Consider the following 22486-nt stretch of genomic DNA (forward strand, 5'->3'; position numbering starts at 1 on the left):
AGTGTTCTCTGCTAAAGTTTTTCTTCAGAAGATGATTATTGTGCAGGTATAATGACAAGCCTATACATGCAAGCAGTTGCTTACTAGCATTCAAAAGGAGAATTAGAATATTTTAAGCCCCTCCAGAGCAATGCCAGCAGCTGAACAAACCCTGACACCCCTGGAGGCTTCCTCACAGTGTGTCTGTTGAGCCACCCTGCCTGGCTTCATCATCTTCCTTAGTAGGTAGCATTCATTCTGAGTAATTACTGCCTATTATTTCTTTGTCAAAAGCAGTACAGGCTCTGAATGCTGCAAATGTCAATCCTCTCACCAAGTATCTGATACGAGCCAAACACTACTTCTTTCCTGTTTTGAGGGAGTTTCTGTTCCAGCTAAACACAAAAAGATAAAGCAAGCCAAGTTTGGCTTACTTTTAGAACCAGAAACGGGGGGGGGGGGGGAAAAAAGGCTGAAAGCTTTGTCTTATCTAGATTATTATCTGGTTGTACATATTAGATCTGTCAACATGTTCTGCATTTTAATTAACGTCCCAAGTTCTTCCCAGGATTTTCCAAATATTATTTGTTCCCTCTCAAATCTGTGAGGGTTACAAGCACAAAGGAGCATCTCCTGCTCTTCCCATACAAGCACTCTTGAAGCCTCATCTTGAAAATGCTGGTCTCATGCCTATTTGCATTTCCTCACCAAAACAAAACATGCAAATGTTATTAAAAACAAAACCAACAAACCTCTATGCATCCCAAACACATGCAAACAACTGTTTCATTCATTTCTGAAGGACTCTTCTTTGATAGAGGAACACTACACTGATTTTTCTTAGCAACCTACAATGGAAATCAATGGTGGACTTAACATCTGTCCTGAAGGAGTAGCTGTAGCACACAGAATATTAGTACTGTATTAACATGATGAATAGAGACACTTTTGTACAGCAACAAGCCATTATGCTGTGCCTAAAGAACAAGTTTAATACCCTGGTCGATGGGTGGTCTGAAAATTCACATTATATCTAAGTTAGAGAAAGAAAATGCTGAAACATGAAGCTATTTTCTCTCCATTAGATACTTCCTAGAGCAGCCTGGCCAAGCCCAGCACAAGAGAGCTGTTCTCCAATATTCTCTGGAATGTCAGACAACTGCAAATAACAGAAATTTTAAAGAGATTCACAAATATCTGTCTCCCTGTGCCTCTCGAAGGGACTCAAAGGTGTTAAAGGTAAAAATGCATGAGAATATTTGCCTTTGGTATCTTCCTGGTCATCACTGTAATTTCTGCCTTTCCATATAACCAGCATTTTCCAAAGTACTTGGCAAAAAAAAATTGGCACAACGAACACGGAACATCAACTATGCAGATCTCTTTTTGTATGCAGCATGTCATATAAGCATAAAAAGACATCTGAAGTGGGAAAAAAATAGTAACAGTCTGTCAAACTTGGGCACTAAATCGTACATCTAAAACTAGACACCAAAAACATGCACTTTAAACCTTTCCAACTAAGAAGAAATGTCAGGCATTGAAGAAGGCTGCCCAGAGAGGTGGTCCTTGGCAGCTCTCAGCACCAGTGTGGATCAGCCCCCGCCAGTCTTATCTGAACTGCCAACGCTGCTTCCAGCAGCAGGCTGCACTGCACATCTCCTGAGGCTCCCTCAAATCTGAATCATCCTCTGATCCTATAAACAAACAAACACATCAACACACATCCAAAATCCAGCATAAATCCTTCTCAAGCGCTTACTACAACACAAAAGGAAAAAATAGCTCCAAATTTAATGAGATAATGCAGGTTGACATCATACCATTTAAATGAGATTATCAATTGATCAACATACACTTCTGTCTTGATACTCTAGGAAGTATAAAGAAAATGAAAATGGAAATGACTGTTTAACCCTTCTGCAGTTACATCTAAATCCAATAATAACTCTACTTGTGCCTTTCAGCCCCCATGCAAACATATATTGTTTTGCATCCAATTATTCACTACAGACACTTCAGTTAGCTATATATCATTTTTATTCATAAAATAAGTATTTCTGCATAGTAGGAACTGCATTTAAACATGACTATATTTGAAAAATATATGTGTTTGAATTTAGACTTATCTTAAGTAAAGACAGTGCTAAGCAGTAGTGCAGTATTTACTGCATATGTATCTACACAAAAAATTTTATCAACTTTAATCTATTTGTTACATAAAATGACAACAGTACTATCCATTTCAAAATTAACATCCTACAATTAGCAGTGGGTTTTATATCAACATCCTTTTCCTTGGAGCCTCTTCCAAGAATGGCTTAATTACTCTAATGGTACTTCTTCCCAAATTGATATTGACTCATCTAATGAAGCACTACCAAGATGAACTAGCAGGCTACAATAGGACCATAGGCAGAGAAAAAGCACTGGCCTCCAGGATGAGAACAATGTTTTAAAGAATGAAGACTTGGATTCCATAGAAAGATGCATTCAGCTTCCTACACTCAAACTAGTTCTACTGGCCTCACAGCAATTGGACCATAACTTTTTTTTAAAAAGTAGTCTCTATTTTTATTTAACAAAAAAAGTGAAACAGAGTAGTTGATATATGTCACTATAACATTTTGAGGATGGAAATAACACTTAGGCAGGGCACTGGTCTTCTTCGTAACAATCATTTTGCTGTACTGATTTTAATAGCTAGGTCTTTATCAGGGACAAAGGGTAATGGTTTTAAACTAAAGGAGGGTCGATTTACAGTACATATTAGGAAGAAATTCTCTATGAGAATGTTGAGGCACTGGCACAGGCTGCCCAGAGAAGCTGCGGGTGCCCCATCCCTGGCAGTGCTCAAGGCCAGGCTGGATGGGGCTCAGGGCAGCCTGAGCTGGTGGGAAGTGCTCCTGCCCATGGCATGGAGTTGGAAGTAGACAGTCTTTCCAGTCCTTTCCAACCCAAACCACTCTATGATTCTAAAAATAAAACAAGTTAATAAATGATCACCCTAATTTCCATATTTGTCATATCCTGATGGATTTTACACCAAAACAATAAACAAATGTTTCTAGCCATAAAATCCTCTGTGATTCGAAACGTAACAGGTACAAATAAAAAAATATATCCTGCCAAATTACCACCAAATTACCACTCACTACTATTAATTATAGCAATAACCATATATCTTTGAAAGACAGCCATTCAAACAATTCAACAAAAGAGTTAATTGGTGAGGGCTCTCCAGATTTTTTTAAATTTATTTTTAAAGAAAGAGAGTTTCTCTTGCTAAATTAGACCACGTCCTGAGCCACATCACCATTTGCTGAGTCTCTATCCAACATGTTTTAGTTATTGGCAACGCATTAATTCCAGAGGAATGCTTGCACAGAAATCCATCTAGGAGTCTGGCAAGAAAAGAGGTATTTCAGAATGAATGCCAGAAGATCATTTATAGAACACCCAAGTCTCCGAGCCTAGCAAACAAGTTGTGCTATACTGCCTCCCAGTGCACAATCTCTGCCTGAAGCTCAAACGAAAATGGTTGAAAAAATGTATTTTAGACACTGAACTACCAGTAATGCCCAAAGGAGTTACAACTATGTTTGAGCATTTAAATTGTTCTGGAAAATTACTGACAGAAGGTAATACTGAAATGCAAGATTGTATTGTTTCACCATTTCAAATAAAGAAAAAAACCCACAAAAGTAGATAAACTGTTATGCAGACTTTTTTAATTGAGTACTTATACAATGTTTAGTACTGAAGTCTTGGGAGAAGCTAAGATTTCTGAAACAGATTAAAAAAAAAAAGTGGAAAAACCCAATAATTTTGCAGCAGACAATTTCCCTAGGAAATGGAAGAAGTATTTTCATGTTTTGCATATAAGGTGACCTAAGGGAAAGCACCTGAGTCAGAGATAAACACACAAATTTGTTCATCTCAGTGGATCTCATGCCATGATTTGAAACTATAGTACTTAGAGAACTCAGTCCTGTGAAGCTGAACATTCAAACCTGCAGCAAAAGCAGTAATTTCATAATTCTAAGTCAACATCCCAAGCTGTTCATGTCTAGTACATTTTTTTAGGTTAGTAATAAAGAAATCAAGACTAGTGTTCAACAGAATTAATAATGGCCAAATACAGACATTTACATTGATCTTCTTTACTAACCAGCTTTTCCAATTCTCTCACAGACCAGAAATACAGAGCACTGCAGATACTAAAGAAAATCATTTAACAAAACCCATGGGAGAAAGGGGCAGATGTATTTTCTAACATTTTTTAATATTAGCTTTATTCCCAATGGCTCTTAAACTGCTAGGGTTGTTAATCTCAAGTACTGCTTAGTTCAGTCTAATCTGAGTCACTTGGACAATGAGAAAGGTCAGACCTCTGAAACTCAAAGCAAAGTCTGATTTGCTCATTTGGACAGCGTGGAAGAATCATGAAAATGCACAACTTGGAATCTGACCCTAAAACATGCTGTTCACAGAAACAGTGTCATAAGCTAAGCTCCAGTCATAACATGTTCTAACTATATACAGGTTAAGTACAACCTCTTTTGCTTAAGGGAAATACTAAAATGAAATCAGATGTACTTTACAAATGAAAGAGAAAAATGCTTACAGCAGTTGGATCTTTCAAATGGAGCTGAGTTGCTGTCACCTGTTTGAAACCACCAGGATAACTAGAAAAACAGAAGAAACATACAAGCTCAGCCCTACTTGCTCAATCATGCCATTAACACAAATACCTCAGTATCTTAGAATCACAGAATTGCCTATGTCACAAAAAACCTTAAAGATCACCGCGTCCAACCACCAACCTGACCTACTGAGTTTCATCACTAAACCACGTCCCTTAGTGCCACATCCACACATTTCAGAGACACCTCCAGGGATGGGGACTCCACCACTCCCTGGGCAGCCCCTTCCAATGCTTGACAACCCTTCCTGTGAAGAAACTCCTCCTAATAACCCACCTAAATCCTCCTGCTGCAATGTCACTTTCTTTCTCTCCCTCATGTCACTCTGAATATTTTACTTTTTAAAAAATTTGATTAGCAAAGTGGAATAGCAAAAGAACTTTGAACAATGGTGTAAAATTATGTCTTATCATAAGCCCACTAAGCGAGAAGTTACTTTCACAAGGCCAACAACTAACAGCTATTCTTTATTTGACATTCTGGTGAGGCTGTGGATGCTTCATCTATAGAAGCATTCAAGACCAGATTGGATGGGGCCCTGTGCAACCTGGTCTAGTACCAGATCTGGAGGTTGGTGGCCCTGCCTGTAGCAGGGAAGTTGAAACTGATGATCCCTGGGGTCCCTTCCAACCCAAGCCATTCTATGATTCTATGATACTCAGTAGAACACAATCTTTCTAAGTTTAATTCCATTTGCACTTTTCCATTCATTCACTTGAATATTAAAAGGTAGTGTTGCATGAGCAGATGGATGTGTTCTAAAGACTGCTTGTTAAATAAATTATCACAGTTACAGAATACTGTAATGCCCCAGAATTGGGGTAAGATATGCAAAATCTGGAAATATTTCAAGACTATCAAGACTTGCAACTAGCCCACCTATTTTAAGTCTTACTGATATGGCATAGTTGTGCTAATTCACATTTAAGCACATTGGATTCATTTTAATGCCTGGGGAATCGAGTGTTGTCACTGAAGAGCAACTGTTCTTATTTGACTGAACTGAGCCATGCTGTAATAGCTCATTACATTTTTATCTATGAAGAAGTTATGTCTGCCAGATAATATGTTATATGCCAGTATGCCTCCAGAGTACCTAATTTCTTACTGGATTATAGCAGATACAAACTTTGTATCTGCTGTTAAGTAGGACAGTGAAGTTGAAGCTGGTATCTGTAAATATACCTCAAATGTTCAGTGCCAATAGGAAGGTCTTTTATTGTTTAGTAAATAGTCAAGTTCTGATATGTGGATTCACCTCCACAGAAAATAATCTAGTTCAGCAAATCTGTAAATTTGCTCCACTGCCATATCAATCAACACACTACAAAAAAAGGCATGCATCATTTTAAACACCATGCAAACAGAACATAACGTAAGCAGGAATTCCATTTTGAACCAACCTGCTAAGAACTTGCTCTAGCACAACATATGTCAGAAGTGTACAGTTAGCTCACCTGAAGGTTTACTATAAAGTAACTTAACACTTACCCAGTATGTGAGGAGTATACTTTCTGTTCCCATTTGTTACCAGAAAAGGCAATATGTCTTGTATTTATTATGACAACATGATCTCCGCAGTCATCTGTAAGGTAATCAGTAGAAACAATATTTTAAATAGTGTATTATAAATTGTGTACATGTGTGGTACTACGTATGTATAGCACATTCCATAAAACTCAAACTGAGAAGATCTGAGTTTAAGTGACTCCATTCAAAACTATGCTTAAATATTAAACTTAATTACTATTTTTCTTAGGAATGTCAGATTAGAAGGAAGGTGAGTAGGTAAAATATCATCAAGCTGGATAATCAAACCATTCCAACTACTTACTTATGATCCAGTTGTCTGCCTTACAAGCAAACATTCTATTTTATTCAACGTGCTGTGTTATATGTGAGCCTCTATTTCAAAAACACGAGATACAAACAGTACCAACGTTTACCAGAGGACTGAACTCTTTCAGTGAGTAACATAGTTCTACTCAGTGATTACAGCTTAGAGCTCATTTGTGAGATGCAAAGAGGCTGCAACAGCCAAGCTAAAATCTAACCAGGATATCAACACCTATCTGAATAATGACTGTAACCTGTCATTTTAAAGCTGATAAAAAAATCATGGATTGCTACTTTCTCCTTCAAAATTTTGAATTAATACATTATTAGCTACTTGTCCTTTGACAGTGTTGCTCCCATCACCTCAGGGGCACCTGCTCTTAGGAGAAAGCAAAAACATTTACTACCTGCACAAACACAGTTCAACTGCATCCTATTTCTGAGAAATATTCTATTGGTTACACACAACATACACATTGCACTTCTTCAGATGAAATAAGGCTGTCCAGTAATTCCATTCTGTATCACTGAATGTTTGTAAGTTTCCACAATTTCTATCTCACAACAAAATGCTCCAGATCGTGCATTTCTCCTCCTATATTTTAATAATGGATTAAGCTGTGTTTGAATGCAGGCATCTTGCACTGTTAGCCCACATGACTGACAAGCTACTTGCCAGTGCTTTCTTTATCAGACAAGTTGTAGCTACTGCTTCCAGCTGTTTGAAGCCAGATCTAGGCCAGATGTGGCTTTTGGGACATTTCCATCAAGCTTGGTCTTCTCCTTTGAGAATGCACACAACAGTTACCTGAACAACAAACCCTGCCCAAACAACAGAAGTGGCTCACTTACACTGGCCCACAATTCAGTACAAAGAACGAGACTGACCAACACCTGAAAAAACTGGCCCACTAATTTTAGTTCCATATTCACAAAGACAGGATGCAAAGGAAAGTGCAGAAGAATTCAAGAAATCCACATTCAAACCCCATGAACATGGTTGTATCACCTTTCTTAAGGCAGATGGTCTATCAGCATTTAAAAATACAGTATTTTGGAGAATAAGGAAAAATTATCTCTAAAACAGAAAAGAAACGTACACAAAATCAGATTTCTTTCTTTCCCTCCTCACAGCTTAGTCACAGCTCCAGACATCTTTCAGAACACTAATAATGATTTTATGGAAAGGTGATAACAAGTTAAAAACAACTACCAACACCATCACCACCACAAATCACACATGACCAAAAACCCACCACAAAAAATCTCCACAACGTTCTTCTAAAAAAAACCAGTTATCTCACAGGCACTATTTCTCTTGTTTTTCCCTCTGAAGTATCAAAAAGTGTCAAGCACACACACCACAATTTCACTTTGCTCTTAGAGAGAATCAGATGTCTCCCACTTGCAGCAGTCTCAGGTGTAACATGTTTGGTACTGACTGATGGAATACTTCAGATCAAACAGAGTTAACCTTGAAATGACTTTCCAGGATTTCAAAGCTTCATGAACGTAAGACTATCCAAGATCTTTCCCACAGGGCAACCAAAACTATTTTCCCTCAGTGCTTGCTTTACTTTTCTGACAGCTTTACACTCCAGTGACATCTCGTGGATACAACACATTTTGCAACTGCAGAACTTGGGTATTAAAACTTATCTTTAGAAGTCTACAAATGCTACCCGTTATTATGAAAACTGGGTCAAGCATCACCTTAGTGTGCATGTTTCATGTATATGAGTAAAGCTTAATGCTTTCCTTCTGCTTCAGTAATCTCTGCTAGAGATTCTGCTCGAGTTCTACAGGAAACATCGTGCCAACAATCTCAGCATTCTGAAAAGGGATCTTCTTCCTTTAGATACATATATTATCTATAAAATGCTTCTCATTGTGTGACATCTGCGATGGTATTACAAGATGATCAAGATGACACATGCTACTGAATTTTCTCATCTACTGATAGGCAAAACAACTTCTTCATCCGATCAAGATTTCTTCCAACAATAATTACATCTCCTGCCTCAAAAATCAGACAGGTCCTGCGACCACAGAACAGCCGAGGGACATCGGTGTCCATCTGTGCAGGCAGGCACACGCAGAGCACGGGGCCACATCCAGGCGGCTTCTGAAGATGCCCAAGGAGGAGATGGCACAGCCCTTGGGCAGCCCGTGCCAGCGCTCCGCCGCCTGCACAGCTCAGCAGGGCACAGCAGGGCACTGCTGCTGGTTCCAGTACCGCAATACTCACTGAGCGCGTGGTAAATAGGCTTGTGCCTGCCTTCCAGCCTTCTTACGGTCACGGCTGCTATTTTTCCCGGTGGTTGCATCTTCGCATCGAGGAGGTACCACGCTCTGGCAAAAGTAGCCCATTGCTGGAGATAAAGAAGAGCGGTAGTTAACGCAAGAAAAGAACGCGCTGCCAGAAATCAGTCCCGCCGAGGCCCCCGGGGCCGCGCTCACCTGAGCCGCCTTGGTGTAGCTGGCCATGGCCGGGGGAACGGGAAGCGGAGCGGAGCCCCGCCGCCCCGCACCGGGAAGCGGAAGCGCGGCGCCGTGAGGGGCGGAGCGCGGGCGGCTGCGCGGGCCGTTCGTCCTCGGCGGCCATGGAGCGCTACGTGCTGCTCCTCGGCTGCGGGGCTGCGGCGGGCGGCGCCGAGCACGGAGCCGGCGCTGGAGCAGGTAGGTAGTGCTGCATTGCTGCGGGGCGTGGGTCGTCCTCCTCGGGACTCTGTGGCTCTTTGCTGCGAGGGCGCGCTGCTGGCTCGTGTTCAGCGCGGTGCTGCCAGGACCTTTTCTTAGGTTGCAGAAATTCCTTCTCAGAACGAGCGGTGATGCCCTGGCACAGCATCACCAAGGGAGGGCTGGGGTCACCGTCCCCACAGAGTCCCTTCACAAAGTTTGGCTTTCTAAACCGTTGCAGACCTGTACTTGGCGATTTTTAACTTACTTAATATTAAACTGAACTTCAAGCTGCATTTGCAGCAAAGTCTTAACTTTTGAAATTCATCAGATTTGAAAATAACATTTTTTTTTTTTTCCCCAGCTGTGACTGTTGCAAATGTCTATAAGCTCCTGAAAGAAAAATGTAATTCATCTATCAAAACAGATACAATGACATTTCCAGGTAAGTAATTTACAGTAACATAAGGCAAATGATGTCGAGGAATCTGCCTAAGAAAAAATAATGATCTAGGTTAAAGAAACCAAAAACTTAAAATAATTGAGTTTTTGCAGTATGCTGAAAACTGTAGGCAGGGCTGTTTTTGCTGCTTCCATTTCTACAGAGAACTGATTTGACTAGAGCGGCTCCACTGTTAGCAAGTGATTATATATACTGTGCCTGAGAAAGAGAAGAGTTTTGAACGTTTTGACAGATTTAAGTCCACCTTAAGAACAAAAAGGAATAGAAAAGGTCTTCTTTCTCATACCAGTTGGCAGCAGGATATTGTCCTGCTAACATTTCTCATTACTCTTGTGATGTTTTCCAATTTTTTTTCAGTGGAAGCAATGTTTGTTGGATTAATTCACTGTGTGAACTGTAATTACTGTATTTATGAATCTTATGATTTGGTTCAGGTAAGAAACAGCTTCTGCAAATGGATGGCAGTACTGCCCAGAATGGAGAAGAGGACAAAAACTTTATTAATTTTTATTAATTGTAGGAACATTAATACTTAAACACTTAGTTTTGCTTTAATATGTTTAGACCTTAAATATGATGCCAAAGGAAAGCAGAGCTTAAGCTTCTGTGACACACTGAATGACTTACGTAGGGTCTTTCAGTAGAAAGGCCTCATTGTAATAGGAAGAAGAGATTGTAGTGGATTGTTTTAAATAACCATTTTCTCTTTTCAGCATGTTCGGTGGCTGGTATTCCAGGCATAAAGAAATGGTACTTTGCAAGTCATGTTATAGGTGGTTATTATCAGGTAGGTGATTTTTTTAGAACGTTAAGTTCCCCAACTCTACCTGTCTCTAGTGTAAGTTGAAACTGTGATGCTCAGAGTTCTCCTTATTAGTTCTGCAGTTCTGACTGGGAGGAAATAAATTCTGACACGCAGAAAAATGAAGACTCTCTCCAAACAACTATTGAGAAGTGTCTGGGAAACATACAGAACTTTGAGGAAGATGACAATAACAGTAGAGAGTCACTGTCTATGGCTGAGTATGCATATTATTATCTTTACTGCAGTATAGTGACCTTTCATTTAACAGTAATAACCCAAAGGAATCAAGAAAATTCAACAAGTTATTACCAAAGCTGTTGTTAACTATGAACAATCCCCTCCTACAAGTGGAAGTACTTCTACTTTTGCATTGCCTTAATTGTTTTTTTGTTTGTTTGTTTGTTTTAACCTATGGATGATTTTTGTAGTATAGCAGAGCAAGATTCTAACAGCTGATGGTTACATGAGAAAGCAGACTGAAATACTATTTCCAGTTTCACTGCAGATTGTTTTGAGTTTACTTCTGCCTCAGTAAAAGGGAAAATAAGTATAGCTCATTGCCTAGGCATTGTGCTTGTGTAGAATTTTAAAGACATGAATACTACTCGATGTAAATATCTAACTTCTTGTAATTTCTTGTTTCTAATTGATTATATTTAGTTTCCAACCGTGTTGCTCTTCATTTGCAGTGTTTATGATGAAGCTGCGGAAAGTCTGCATCAGTTGGCTGACAGACTGCCTGCCCCAGGTAAGCTCTCTTAAAAGAGCAATCTTTGAGTTTGCTAGTTGAATTAACTTGCATGCAAGTCTTGCAAATGGTTTAAGGAAAAAGACTATGATTTGGTCTTGCAGATCAGCTTAGGGAGTAGTTTGCTGTTTCTTAAAAAGAAACAGCAGTAGAGATTAAGGTAGTTATTTATATAGCTGCTTTTTCCATATGAAAGAGCACTGAAATAGAAACAGTAGGCAATACAAAACTCGCAACTATAGGAAGTTCTTTTGTTAAAGAAAAATTGAAGGTGTTGACGTATCAGACTTGCAGCTGATGGTATTACAGCTGGCTGGTTGTGCGTGTGACAAGAAGCTGTGAGGAGCATAGATGAGAGCTGTTGGGTTCAAATTTTACGAAGTGGAGATGCACACAACCTTCTATGTTAGGATAATCTAGTATAACAGTAGCTGAGTTGGAATAGGAAGGAATGAGAAATAAGTAGATGTTGAAAGAAGGTCAACATAGTGCAGTTATACTGGAGACAGGGATAGAGGACTGATCTGTACAGCATTCAGTGAGACAGGAGAAATAGGAAACTGGTGAGTGAGTGGATGGCAAAATATTTAACTTGAGTTTCTGTAATCAAAGGGTAGCAGGAAGAGGTGAGCTAAAATGTATGAGAAGTATTTTAAGTCTTGCTGAAATATTAAGGTTGATCATTAAGGCCATATCAGCTCTGCTGGTGATGATCAGTACTTTCCTATCTTTAAATGACTGAACGATTTACTGAATAGTGGTACTTGGAGTTATATATGACTGTTTCTACAGGAAGAGCAATGGTGGATATAATAATACAGGCTGTCGAAGGAGATGCACCCAAGTTAAAAGACTGCTTACCTGTGATTGGTGCCCTGAAACACCTGAGAGAATGGCACTCTGCGCAAATCACCATTGCAACAAGTGATTCTAAAGGGTATGATTTTGGGTCTACTCCAGCTTCTGACAGCCACCCTGCACCTTGCCATTGCAAGTGTTTTTTGTTGTCTGACAAAGTTCTTTGCTGCAGTGTTCATGAGCCACTTAATTTACAGAGCCTGAGCTAGAATTCAATCATAATCAACAATTTTGTGTTAACGTGTAACAGTAAATTCACAAAGATTAATTCTTCCTTATTCTTAAAATAGCTGGCAAAAGATTGCAGACTACCTATCAGCAGACTTTGTCTCTTCAGATAATGTCATGGATGTTATCGATTTAAAAGAACTCTGTAGTAGGCGTGGCGAGGACACGGTGTGTGACGGGGTCAGGTTCCCTATGCTCAGGGCTTGCCAGGTGCTGTCCCACGATAGGACAGCGTGAATGCAAGGGGTGTAGACAAAGCAGGACAAGAATATTTAAGTGCCTGCTACATTTTAATAAACGCCATTTTGCTTCACCTATACTTGGGGTCTGTGTGAGCATTTGGCCCCGACCTGGTATGGGGTCGGTTTCGCTGGCAAAGCAGCACCTTATGGGGTGGAAAACGAGTGTTGCAGAGAGAACGGCAACAAATGGTGACCCCGACGTGATTCACCCTGTGAGTAGTAGCTGCCCGGCGTGCCCGTAAGGCGGTGGAACCTGTGAGGTGGCGGCAGGTCGCCTGCGGAAGACACACTGCGGTGGAACCTGTGAGGTGGCGGCAGGTCGCGTGTGTAACTAAAATGAAGGTATTTTTACATTTCTGTAAAAGCTATTGCGGTAAAACCGTTCCTTCTAAGAAGGAGATCGCGGCCGTGTTATCGCGGCTAGAAAAGGAGGGTGAGCTGGACTCCCCTAAACAGGTGCTCGATTCAAATCGGTGGGACTCACTCACTGCGGCGCTGTGCCAGCGCGCCATGTCCGACCAAAAAGCCTCAGAGCTTAAAACGTGGGGCTTGATACTTGAGGCTCTTAAAGCGGCAAAGGCAGAAGGAGGGTTCGGGGTGGACCGGAGCGCGACGGGGGCTGCCGGGAGCGGGTCTTTGCTTTCTCATAGATCCAGCGAGGCAAAGATGGCGCCGACGGCGGAGAGCAGAGGCGGAGAGACGGAGAAGAAGGAGTCGCCGAGTCAGTCATGTGAGCCGACAGCCCCGCCCTCGCCTTACCCTGCTCCGTCTTTATGCCCTTCTTTGGAGAAAACGTCACAGCCAGAACCGCCCCTTGAAGAACGCGATAGGGCGGTAGGCGGAGCGCGCCGGTGTGGGAGCCCGCACCCGGGAGGGAGCCCGCGCCGGTGGGGGGGCCCGGTTACTGACTGGGCTAAAATTAAAGAGGCAGCAGAAGAAAAGGGCTTAGCGAATCCAGCTGCGTTTCCGGTTGTAGCCTCAGAAAACGGTCCAATTTGGGTTCCTCTAGACCCAAAAGGGATCACAAGGGTGCTTGAGGCAGTTGAGAAAAAGGGTTTGAAATCTCCCTTAACAATGAATGCCCTCGAGAGCCTTACCGCACAGGGGCCTCTCTTGCCCTATGATATAGAGAATTTGATGCGTATGGTTTTGAAGCCGGTGCAGTATACATTGTGGAAGGAGGAGTGGCAGGCCCGGCTCAGACAATTATTGGTTACAGCGCAAAACGATCCAGCGAACGTATTACACAACTCCGACCTTCAGAGATTGATGGGTAGCGCACCAGGTCTGTTAACTGCCCAGGCACAAGTTGCCCACCTGAGACCTGGGGAATTAATTGCTACATCTGACGCCGCTTTAGAGGCGTTTAGAAGGCTCGCAAGGAATGCAGAGCCCTCTACCCCGTGGACAGAAATTACACAGGGCCCCACGGAGTCATTTCAGGATTTTGCAAATAGGCTGATAAAGGCCGTAGAAGGGTCAGACCTTCCTAGGGCGGTCCATAACCCTGTTATTCTGGACTGCCTTTATCAAAAGTCGAACGGGGATGTACGTGCCTTGCTGAGAGCGGCGCCGGAAAAGTTTCACACCCCCGGTGAGGCCATCAAGTATATCGTAGAGAAGCAAAAGTCAAATCCGTCTGTGGCAGGCGAGGTTGCTGCCGCAGTGACTGGAGTGATGATGGCGCACGGGGGCTTTGGTTATCATCACCCTGGCTATCCGGCAGTGGATCAAGGGGCTCAAGGCCCATGTTTTAGGTGCGGCCAGTGGGGCCATATCAGGGCCCAGTGTAGGGCCAGAATAGAGGGTATGCTGCTGTAAAACATGTCGATACGGGAAGTGTCATGTGGATCCCGGCGAGAAAGGTCAAACTAGATCTGATGAAAGAGAACAGTAACGGGGGACTCTGAGTTTTGCAGGTATGGCTCCTGTTAACACCGAAGAAGAAGGAGACAGCCCAGGAACCCCGAAAGAAGGCCGGGAGAAGCGTGGAGGAAGACTCAACCGTTGCTGCCAACGAGAAAATGCCTTTCTATCAGGCGAATGCTATGTTTAGTGTGTGTGGTGGTTATTGCTTTATCACAGGGTGTCAGGGTATTCACTTTTGTCACTGTCAGGGTATTCACTTTTGTCACTGTCAGGGTATTCACTTTTGTCACTGTCAGGGTATTCACTTTTGTCACTGCCAGGGAATTCACCTTTTGTCACTGTCAGGGAATTTACGGGTTATTTAGGTAAATAAGATGAGCCAAAACAACTTTTGCCTTAGTTTGCAGTTGGCTACCTCACTCTTTTGCACTTGCCTAATGGGCATTTCTCAATACATGTTAAAAGCCTTTGTTAGGTACACTACAAACCATTCCAGCTGCCGTAACAACACCGATCTAGCAAGCCAAACGGCATGTTTGATAAAATCTCTGAACAACCCTGGGGTTGCTGCAGCACAGAGCTTGGCTCAGATAGAACACCTAGCATGTTGGTCAGTTAAGCAGGCGAATTTAACAACATTAGTATTGAATGCGATGCTAGAGGACACAAACAGCATTCGGCATGCGGTGCTGCAAAACAAAGCAGCCATCTACTTCTTGCTCCTGGCACAGGGGCATGAATGTGAAGACCTAGAAGGAATGTGTTGCTTCAATCTTAGCGACCACAGCGTATCCATCCATAAAGCGCTGAAAGCCCTGCGAGACCATACGGAGAGGATCCAGGTGGACGACGACCCCATCGGAGACGGGTTCAAGAAGACGTTTGGCAACTTCGGGAGTTGGATTGCGAAGATCGTTAAGGACATAGTATTAGCACTTTTAGTAATTGTGTGTATTGCCACTATTCTGCCGTGTGTGATTATGTGCTTTCAGAATTGCTTGCTAAGGATTATGTAGTAGCTTAGGGACCAATGCATAGAGTATAGAGTATCACAGGTATCGGGAACAATTGTAGCGTTTGCGTTCGCGCTGTTACGGGATATTACTGAGCATAGGGAGGGGGAGATGTAGTAGGCGTGGCGAGGACACGGTGTGTGACGGGGTCAGGTTCCCTATGCTCAGGGCTTGCCAGGTGCTGTCCCACGATAGGACAGCGTGAATGCAAGGGGTGTAGACAAAGCAGGACAAGAATATTTAAGTGCCTGCTACATTTTAATAAACGCCATTTTGCTTCACCTATACTTGGGGTCTGTGTGAGCATTTGGCCCCGACCTGGTATGGGGTCGGTTTCGCTGGCAAAGCAGCACCTTATGGGGTGGAAAACGAGTGTTGCAGAGAGAACGGCAACAGAACTCTGGAGGGGAAAGATTCAGATATGGGAAAGAAAGGTAAAATAGCTTCAGTTATTGTTTTTTTTTAAGCATTTATGCATATGTGTAGTACACTGCATTTTATGCTTGAAGCCAAATTTGGTTTAAAAAACATAATTCAAAGATATAAAGTTTTTTGATATTTGGTTCAGTGTCTTGCTAGTGGTGGGAACTGCTTACTTTCTTAGCTTGATAAAAGGCTGAACAGGATGAAGGCATTTGGATGTGAATTTGAGAAACTGAGTCACTCTCCTCTGAAATACTTGCCTGGGAACTTCTTGTTCCCAATGAGATTAATTTGTGGCAGATACAAATCATTACCATGTAACTATGTAAGTCATTATTGGAAGAACACATCTAATGTTTCTGCAGAGACTGAAAGATTGGTGATGGAAGATACCCATTTACGTTTTCAGTATGAAGGTTTTTGAGTTTAGTAACTGGTTACCTAAATCCAGTGTTATCACTTCAACTCATGGGTATGATGGAGAGAAATCACATAGTAACTGCTTAAAAGAAAATTCAATGAGATACATGTATTGCTATTGTCTCTTTTTTAGTTTGCATCAGAAGTTAGCTTTCCAGAATTTTGTATGAAGAGCACTTCAGCAAAACCTCTCAGCACTTCACATGTAAATTCTTGCTTTGCTGTTAAGGAAGAGCAACGATGTATGAATTCTGATGCTTTGCCAGAGGTAGGTTGTATTCTTGATGTTTCTTTGAGCCAGCAGAATTCATCTGATTTACCTGCTTGAGAAAATTGGTAACTGGGGAAATTTAGTCAGAATTGAAAACCAAACACAAAACTAAGGATTGCGTAAGATTGAAGAATACTTCTCATTTCATGTCTGCACAGAAAACAGGCCCTTAAGATTTCGTGTTTGCTCTGAAGCATGTGGTACCAAAATTACTTTAGAGTGGAAGTTGAAACTTAGCTCAATCTCAGTGCTTAATTTATTTTTAAATTCTGTGTTAATTTAACTTTTTGAGGCATGTGATGAACATTCTAGGAAGTGAGTCTTAGTAAACAATACTAAATACCTTCCTTGTTTTTATATAATTCTATTTAATATGATATTGTGAACTATTTTTCTCTTTTTATTTCTTCTGCTTTTTTCAGGTGTATCTGTAAGGCAAATGCCTCCAGCAGAGCACTTGGAAAAACTTTACTGAGTGAGATCATGTTATACATGGTGTTATGAATTCTCTGTTTGATCTCTTTTCAGGTTTTTCATTACTATGGTCCTGCATTAGAGTTTTTACGGATGGTTGACCTCTCTGAACTCCCCCCCTTTTTTATCTCAGATCTGAAATTTGAGCTGTATCCTTTAAGGTTCTGAGTTGCTAATGATAATGGTTTATAGCAGAAAAAAACACAATTGGAAGTTAAGTGTGCATATAACATTTGAAGAACAGCAAGGACTCATTCCACACCAGTATGCTGAAATAGTCAGACAGTGTATCTTCACAAGATTTTTTCATATGTTGAAATTTAAAATGCAGTAACAATAAGTAACTGGTTTTTACATTCTTGCACATATATTTTGGCTACTTGTGGATATATGTGAGGAAGAATAGAAAAATACTTATTGATTCTCAGGCTGGATGGGGCTCTGAGCAACCTGGTCAAGAGGGAGTTGTCCCTGCCTGTAGCAAGGGGGTAGGAGCTAGATGATCTTAAAGGACCCTTCAACCCAAACCATTCTAGGATTCTGCGTGTAAATGTAATAAATATGTGTGGGTTTATTGGCATGCAGTATTTGTTGCTGTGTAAGTGCAGAGTTTAAAAAAAAAAAAACAAACCCAAGCCTTCTCATTAATGTATATAGTGTCCTTCTAAGTTTAGAACATTTTTTCATAAATTGTGTTTTATTGTATAGATGCAGAACCTGTGACAAGGTATGGCAGAAGAATTCTGTGTTGCATATGCTGCAGAGATTTCAGGGTGTATTCATGTTGATTTGAATCTATGATACCAAGACTAGTTCTAAACTACATAAAGTGGCTGCCAAGATACAGGCTACGTAGTTTAGGCTTGCCAAGGTTTTGAATATATGATTATCTATTGATGGCTGCCTATGTTAAATATGTCCTCTGTGTATTTCATCATCTAACATTTCTAACTGTACTGCTTTGATAAGTTTTCACATATTTTGCAGTACTGGAGTATCATCTATTAGACTTCTGCAGTACTTACTTGAAATATAACGATAATGTGATTTATAAAATCCAAATGAATGCAGTTTTTTGTGACAATGAGGTTCCTTAAACTGTTCTGTTCAGGAGCCTGGCAAGAAAGGGTAGAAAACAGATGTCTGCGCTGCTTTTGGATCAGATTTCTTCTCTCTCTGGGAAGGTAAGGCTTCCTGTTATGTAAGTTTAGCAGGAAAGTGAAAACACAATATATTTTCTTCTATCTTTTATGAACAATTATGAACAATAGCTAATCTCTGAGTAGGCTCCTTCAAAATTCTAGGAGAGATGTCTCTTTAAAAAGTGCATTCTTGTACAGGATCTGGCAATCTGTAAGTCCGCTGCATGTTTTTCTCTTTACTTTAGCTGAATTTCATTCTTCTAAAATATTTTGTTGCTTTTAATTGTATCAACAACAGATATTTCCAGATTATCACAATTCAATTACTTTTTAGCAAAAGACAATTCTATATACAGCTTATGAAATGCATCTAGCTTTTCTGAAATGTAGGATATCCCATTTTGCAAGACTGTATTCTGCATTTCTGTTTTGATTTTTAATGAAAAGAGTTCTTGAAACATTTACAAGCCTATTTTTTTTCCTGGATATTATAGTACGTTTATTTACAGCCACAGTATTAGTTTAAAGATGTTTTCCCTGAATGCTTAAAGCAGGGTAGATTTGATTAAACAAGATTTAAAGATTAAAGTTATGCCAGTCAGAACAACTTGTAATGTAAAAATGCTGATAGAGATATAATAACTAAATTATATTCTTTATTTACTGCACAGCTATTGTTCTATTACCCAGCAGTATATTTAATCTTCATTTGCTTTACCTAGGTTTTCAGTAACTTTTTTTCTAACCTGTCATTCTGTTCTCCATTATGCTCTGTGAGAAAGAAGTTCTTTTTCTAACACTGTACCAGAAATACCTTAGTAAATAGTTTCATCTGCTTGTTTGTGAAGGGTAATTTGAAAGGAGGAAAAACACACGCAGTTTTCAAGTTAATGCAGGGTAGCTGATTCCAACTGTTTCTTAGAGTCCTGTTCATTCTAGATCTTTCTTTACAGAATTGTTTATAGCGAGATTATTGAAAGATTTGGGAATGCCTATTTGATGTATGAAATAAGAAATTCAGTAGTTATTTATCTCAGCTGGAGAAAAAAACAGCTCAGTTTTTACTGCTTGTGTGTGAAAGAGTCAATTGAGGTGAAGGAAAGAAGCGTTGAGTAAATGTGCTTGCTTTTTAATTGAAGCACCTTTGAAATGATGCCAAACTGGTAGCTCAAAAATGAAATGTAAAGTAGGTTTCAGTAATATTTCTTCTGTTATATTTGCTTTATTATTTAGGTGGGAGCTTTAGTTTCATTAGCATGCAATGTAAGCAGCGTAGCGATCCCATCCCTTGCCCAGCTGAGTACAAAGAAGTGGAAGGAATATATGGCTAGGAAACCTAAGGTCATTACTGGTAAGTAAAACAAAGATGCTATAGGTATATTTTGGTATGGGTGTGTGTATTCAACATTTGTGCTTTCTTGGGAAGAGAGTGTACAGTATTCTACAGATGTTTGTTCTTCCAGTGAACACTTAGCATTGTGTCAACCAGCGTAGGCAAAAGTGCCTGATCATTCCATAATTCCATAGTTCCCTCATCACTGCACAGGCACTTTTAGGTACCCTTCACTAATCATTACATACCTGACTGGCTGATTGCTCAACAGTACATTGTTTCATGGTAGAAATTTATCTTTGGAGAGAGACTTCTTTAACAGAGCTTATTAAAAGGGAAGTTTGATGGTCGGAGTTGCCAGATATACTTTGTAGCCTGCATTACAAAGCTGCTCCAGGCTAATTTCCATGCAGGTAATGTGCTAGCTTTAAGCCAGCCACATAGTCTAACTCATCTTTGCTTCTGTAGCTCGTTTATTTTTCATGATCTTCAATGTGTATGAAGACAGGCTGAGGGAGCTGGGCTTGTTCAGCCTGGAGAAAAGAAGGCTGCGGGGTGACCTCATTGCAGCATTTCAAATACCTAAAGTGAACCTACAAACAGGAGGGGAATCAACTCTTTGAAAGGGTAGATAACGGCAGGACAAGGGGAAATGGTTTTAAGTTGAGGGAGGGGAGATTTAGGTTGGATGTCAGGGGGAAGTTCTTTACAGAGAGAGTGGTGCTGGAACAGGCTGCCCAGAGAGGTTGTGGATGCCCTGTCCCTGGAAGTGTTCAAAGCCAGATTGGATGGGGCCCAGGGCAGCCTGGTCTAGTACTGATTGTGGAGGTTGGTGGCCCTGCATGTGGCAGGGGGGTTGGTGCTTGATGATCCTTGAGGTCCCTTCCAACCCTGGCCATTCTGTGATAAATATCAGCTATAGTTCCTGTATTTCTTAAAAAGATGTTAGTGAGATTTCTCACAAAAAAAGAGCAAATGAGAGAATTTTGATTGTATCTTACTTTAAACAACATGAACACTCCGAGGGAGCCATCTTATGTCTTGCTATTTTTTAAGTTCCAGAAATTGATCTGAAAGGAGATTCTTGCCGATACTATTTCTTGCTACAAGGCAACGGTTCAGGAGGATGTAAAGCAACCTTGATTCATTCTGCTACCCAAATCAATGGTATGGCCACTCTTGCCGCTGTAAATAGAATGCTGAAGACAAATGTAGGAGGAACAGAGTCAAGTAAGCTTTATTTATTTATTTGTGTTATAAGTCAGGCAACAAATGCTACTAACACATTATGTGCTCACTTTATTTGTTCTGGTCTGTCTTAAAGGGAAGAAACATTATACACTTTGAATAAGTCTGTGCTTTTTTTCAAAGTGATTAAGAAAAAAATGTAGTTTATTCAGACAACTTACTATTACTATATTTTGTAAATCAACTTCTTGGAGTTGTAGTCAGTCATTTCTCATAACTTTCAGTAGTTGTAGCAATGCAAATGGGGAAGTCAAGGTGAAGTGCATGCAAATCAAATATACAAAAACTTTAAGATATATCATTGTTGGTCTAAAGGTTGATGCCTAAAATCCAATTGGTTATTATCGATAAGCCTATTTCTCTCATTTAAAATAAAAACCACAAGGCAGGGAGGCAAGTTGACCGAACACACTCATGAAACTCAATTGGCAGAAGTAAATATTAACTCAGAATGGTTAGCATATGAGCTAGGAGGTGATCAGCTGCTTCACTAGATAAAACCATGTATCAGTTATCTTACAATAGTTGTCCTGTTGTTGCTACAAGATATCTATGTGAATTCATTTGTTTGCTCTCAGTAACCAACAAAAAAAAGAGCACAGTGACCTGCATCCTTTTATTTCCTTCTTATCCAGACAAATCTGTGTGGGATATGACTGGCTGCTTACCATTTGTCCTAATTAAAATCCCATTACTAGGTGTCAGAAGACTGAAAGTCCTTGACCATGTGTTGGGAGAAAACTTTTCTTCCCTAGTATCAAAGTAATGATCTTTTTATGTTCTTTAAATGGCTATCATACTAACTGCATCTGCATTATCGTTATTTTGGTTTTGTATAGAAAGGCAGAACTAATGGCCAGTCACCTATTCCAGGTATCCCCTTAGTGTGTTAAATGAATTTCGTGCTTTTTCTTCACTCAGATTTATTAGTCTATTTGTTTCCCTTGAACTTGAAATTTGTATATCTGGTGTGTTTGTTTTGTCTTGCTATCCCTTTTTAAGAAGTAATGACCCAGTATCTCCCAAATAGATTCTTGTTAATGGGTTTCTGCTTACCTGTGTAGGCTTTCCTACTGATGACTTTATTGAGTCTCTGCCACGGTTTTGTGGAAAGCAAATTGTACAGAGAGAAAAGAAACTGTCACATCTCCAGGCATCTGCCTTGAAGGAGTATCTCAGTAAGTAACGGAGAAAGCACTTGAATTCTCAAACTAGTATCTAAGAAGTCTTTTCTTTCAAACTGAATGTGATCTCACTTTAGCTCCTCAGTTTTGTAAGCTCACCTTTCAAAACTAGGGGAGCTGGCCAGTTTGTGAAGAAAAAAAAAAATGAAGTTGTAAAGAAACTTTCTTTGGTATATCTATGATTATATGTCAAATAATTATTTAAATACTGGGGAAAAGAGAATGCTGAACTTTAATTTGGTGGGTCTTTGATACACTAATACTTGGAAAGTTTGAGCATATTTATCACAGAAAAATTCTGAAACTAGCGTTTTCTGTGCTTTGTTTTGTTGTTTTTCTTCCTTTTTTTTTTTTTTTTTTCCCCTAGCAGAACTTACTGTGTATTAACATAATACCAGCTTAGGGAAAGCAGGATTTGTACTCTTACAATGGCAGTACAAATGGCAATGATGGGTGTGAGTGTCCTGTAAGAGGACTGGAGCTTTTCCTCTAAGATTGGCAAGTCCAGATCTCTGAGGCATTCAGACTTGGACGTACTCAGCAATACACATTTACCAAAATTAGG

General features: G+C 40.3%; 3 protein-coding genes across 3 annotated transcripts in view; 2 read left to right on the forward strand and 1 right to left on the reverse strand.

The window, feature by feature from the left end:
- The window catches only part of MRPL13 (mitochondrial ribosomal protein L13), a 26076-nt gene extending 16990 nt beyond the window's left edge, over positions 1 to 9086 (reverse strand). Inside the window, exons 1-4 of the mRNA XM_031591176.2 lie at positions 8982 to 9086; positions 8770 to 8893; positions 6177 to 6270; positions 4607 to 4667 (exon numbers count right to left, since the gene is read on the reverse strand). Coding sequence (XP_031447036.1) covers positions 4607 to 4667; positions 6177 to 6270; positions 8770 to 8893; positions 8982 to 9008 — 306 coding nt within the window. The 5' untranslated portion in view covers positions 9009 to 9086. The remainder of the gene's footprint in view (positions 1 to 4606; positions 4668 to 6176; positions 6271 to 8769; positions 8894 to 8981) is intronic.
- MTBP (MDM2 binding protein) overlaps positions 9031 to 22486 on the forward strand; it is a 27995-nt gene continuing 14539 nt past the window's right edge. The window contains exons 1-14 of the mRNA XM_031591174.2: positions 9031 to 9200; positions 9565 to 9645; positions 10377 to 10450; positions 10541 to 10686; positions 11158 to 11216; positions 12009 to 12153; positions 12365 to 12439; positions 15821 to 15860; positions 16403 to 16537; positions 17069 to 17163; positions 18126 to 18198; positions 19390 to 19507; positions 20546 to 20719; positions 21802 to 21915. Coding sequence (XP_031447034.2) covers positions 9125 to 9200; positions 9565 to 9645; positions 10377 to 10450; positions 10541 to 10686; positions 11158 to 11216; positions 12009 to 12153; positions 12365 to 12439; positions 15821 to 15860; positions 16403 to 16537; positions 17069 to 17163; positions 18126 to 18198; positions 19390 to 19507; positions 20546 to 20719; positions 21802 to 21915 — 1405 coding nt within the window. The 5' untranslated portion in view covers positions 9031 to 9124. The remainder of the gene's footprint in view (positions 9201 to 9564; positions 9646 to 10376; positions 10451 to 10540; positions 10687 to 11157; positions 11217 to 12008; positions 12154 to 12364; positions 12440 to 15820; positions 15861 to 16402; positions 16538 to 17068; positions 17164 to 18125; positions 18199 to 19389; positions 19508 to 20545; positions 20720 to 21801; positions 21916 to 22486) is intronic.
- On the forward strand, positions 12576 to 15098 carry LOC149918709 (uncharacterized). The gene has a single exon (XM_090137953.1). It carries the CDS (start codon positions 12881 to 12883, stop codon positions 14363 to 14365), a length of 1485 nt encoding a protein of 494 aa, XP_089994079.1. The 5' UTR covers positions 12576 to 12880; the 3' UTR covers positions 14366 to 15098.

Source organism: Phasianus colchicus, chromosome 3 (genome assembly GCF_987193195.1).
Source record: "Phasianus colchicus chromosome 3, bPhaCol1.hap1.1, whole genome shotgun sequence".
NCBI classification, from domain to species: domain Eukaryota; kingdom Metazoa; phylum Chordata; class Aves; order Galliformes; family Phasianidae; genus Phasianus; species Phasianus colchicus.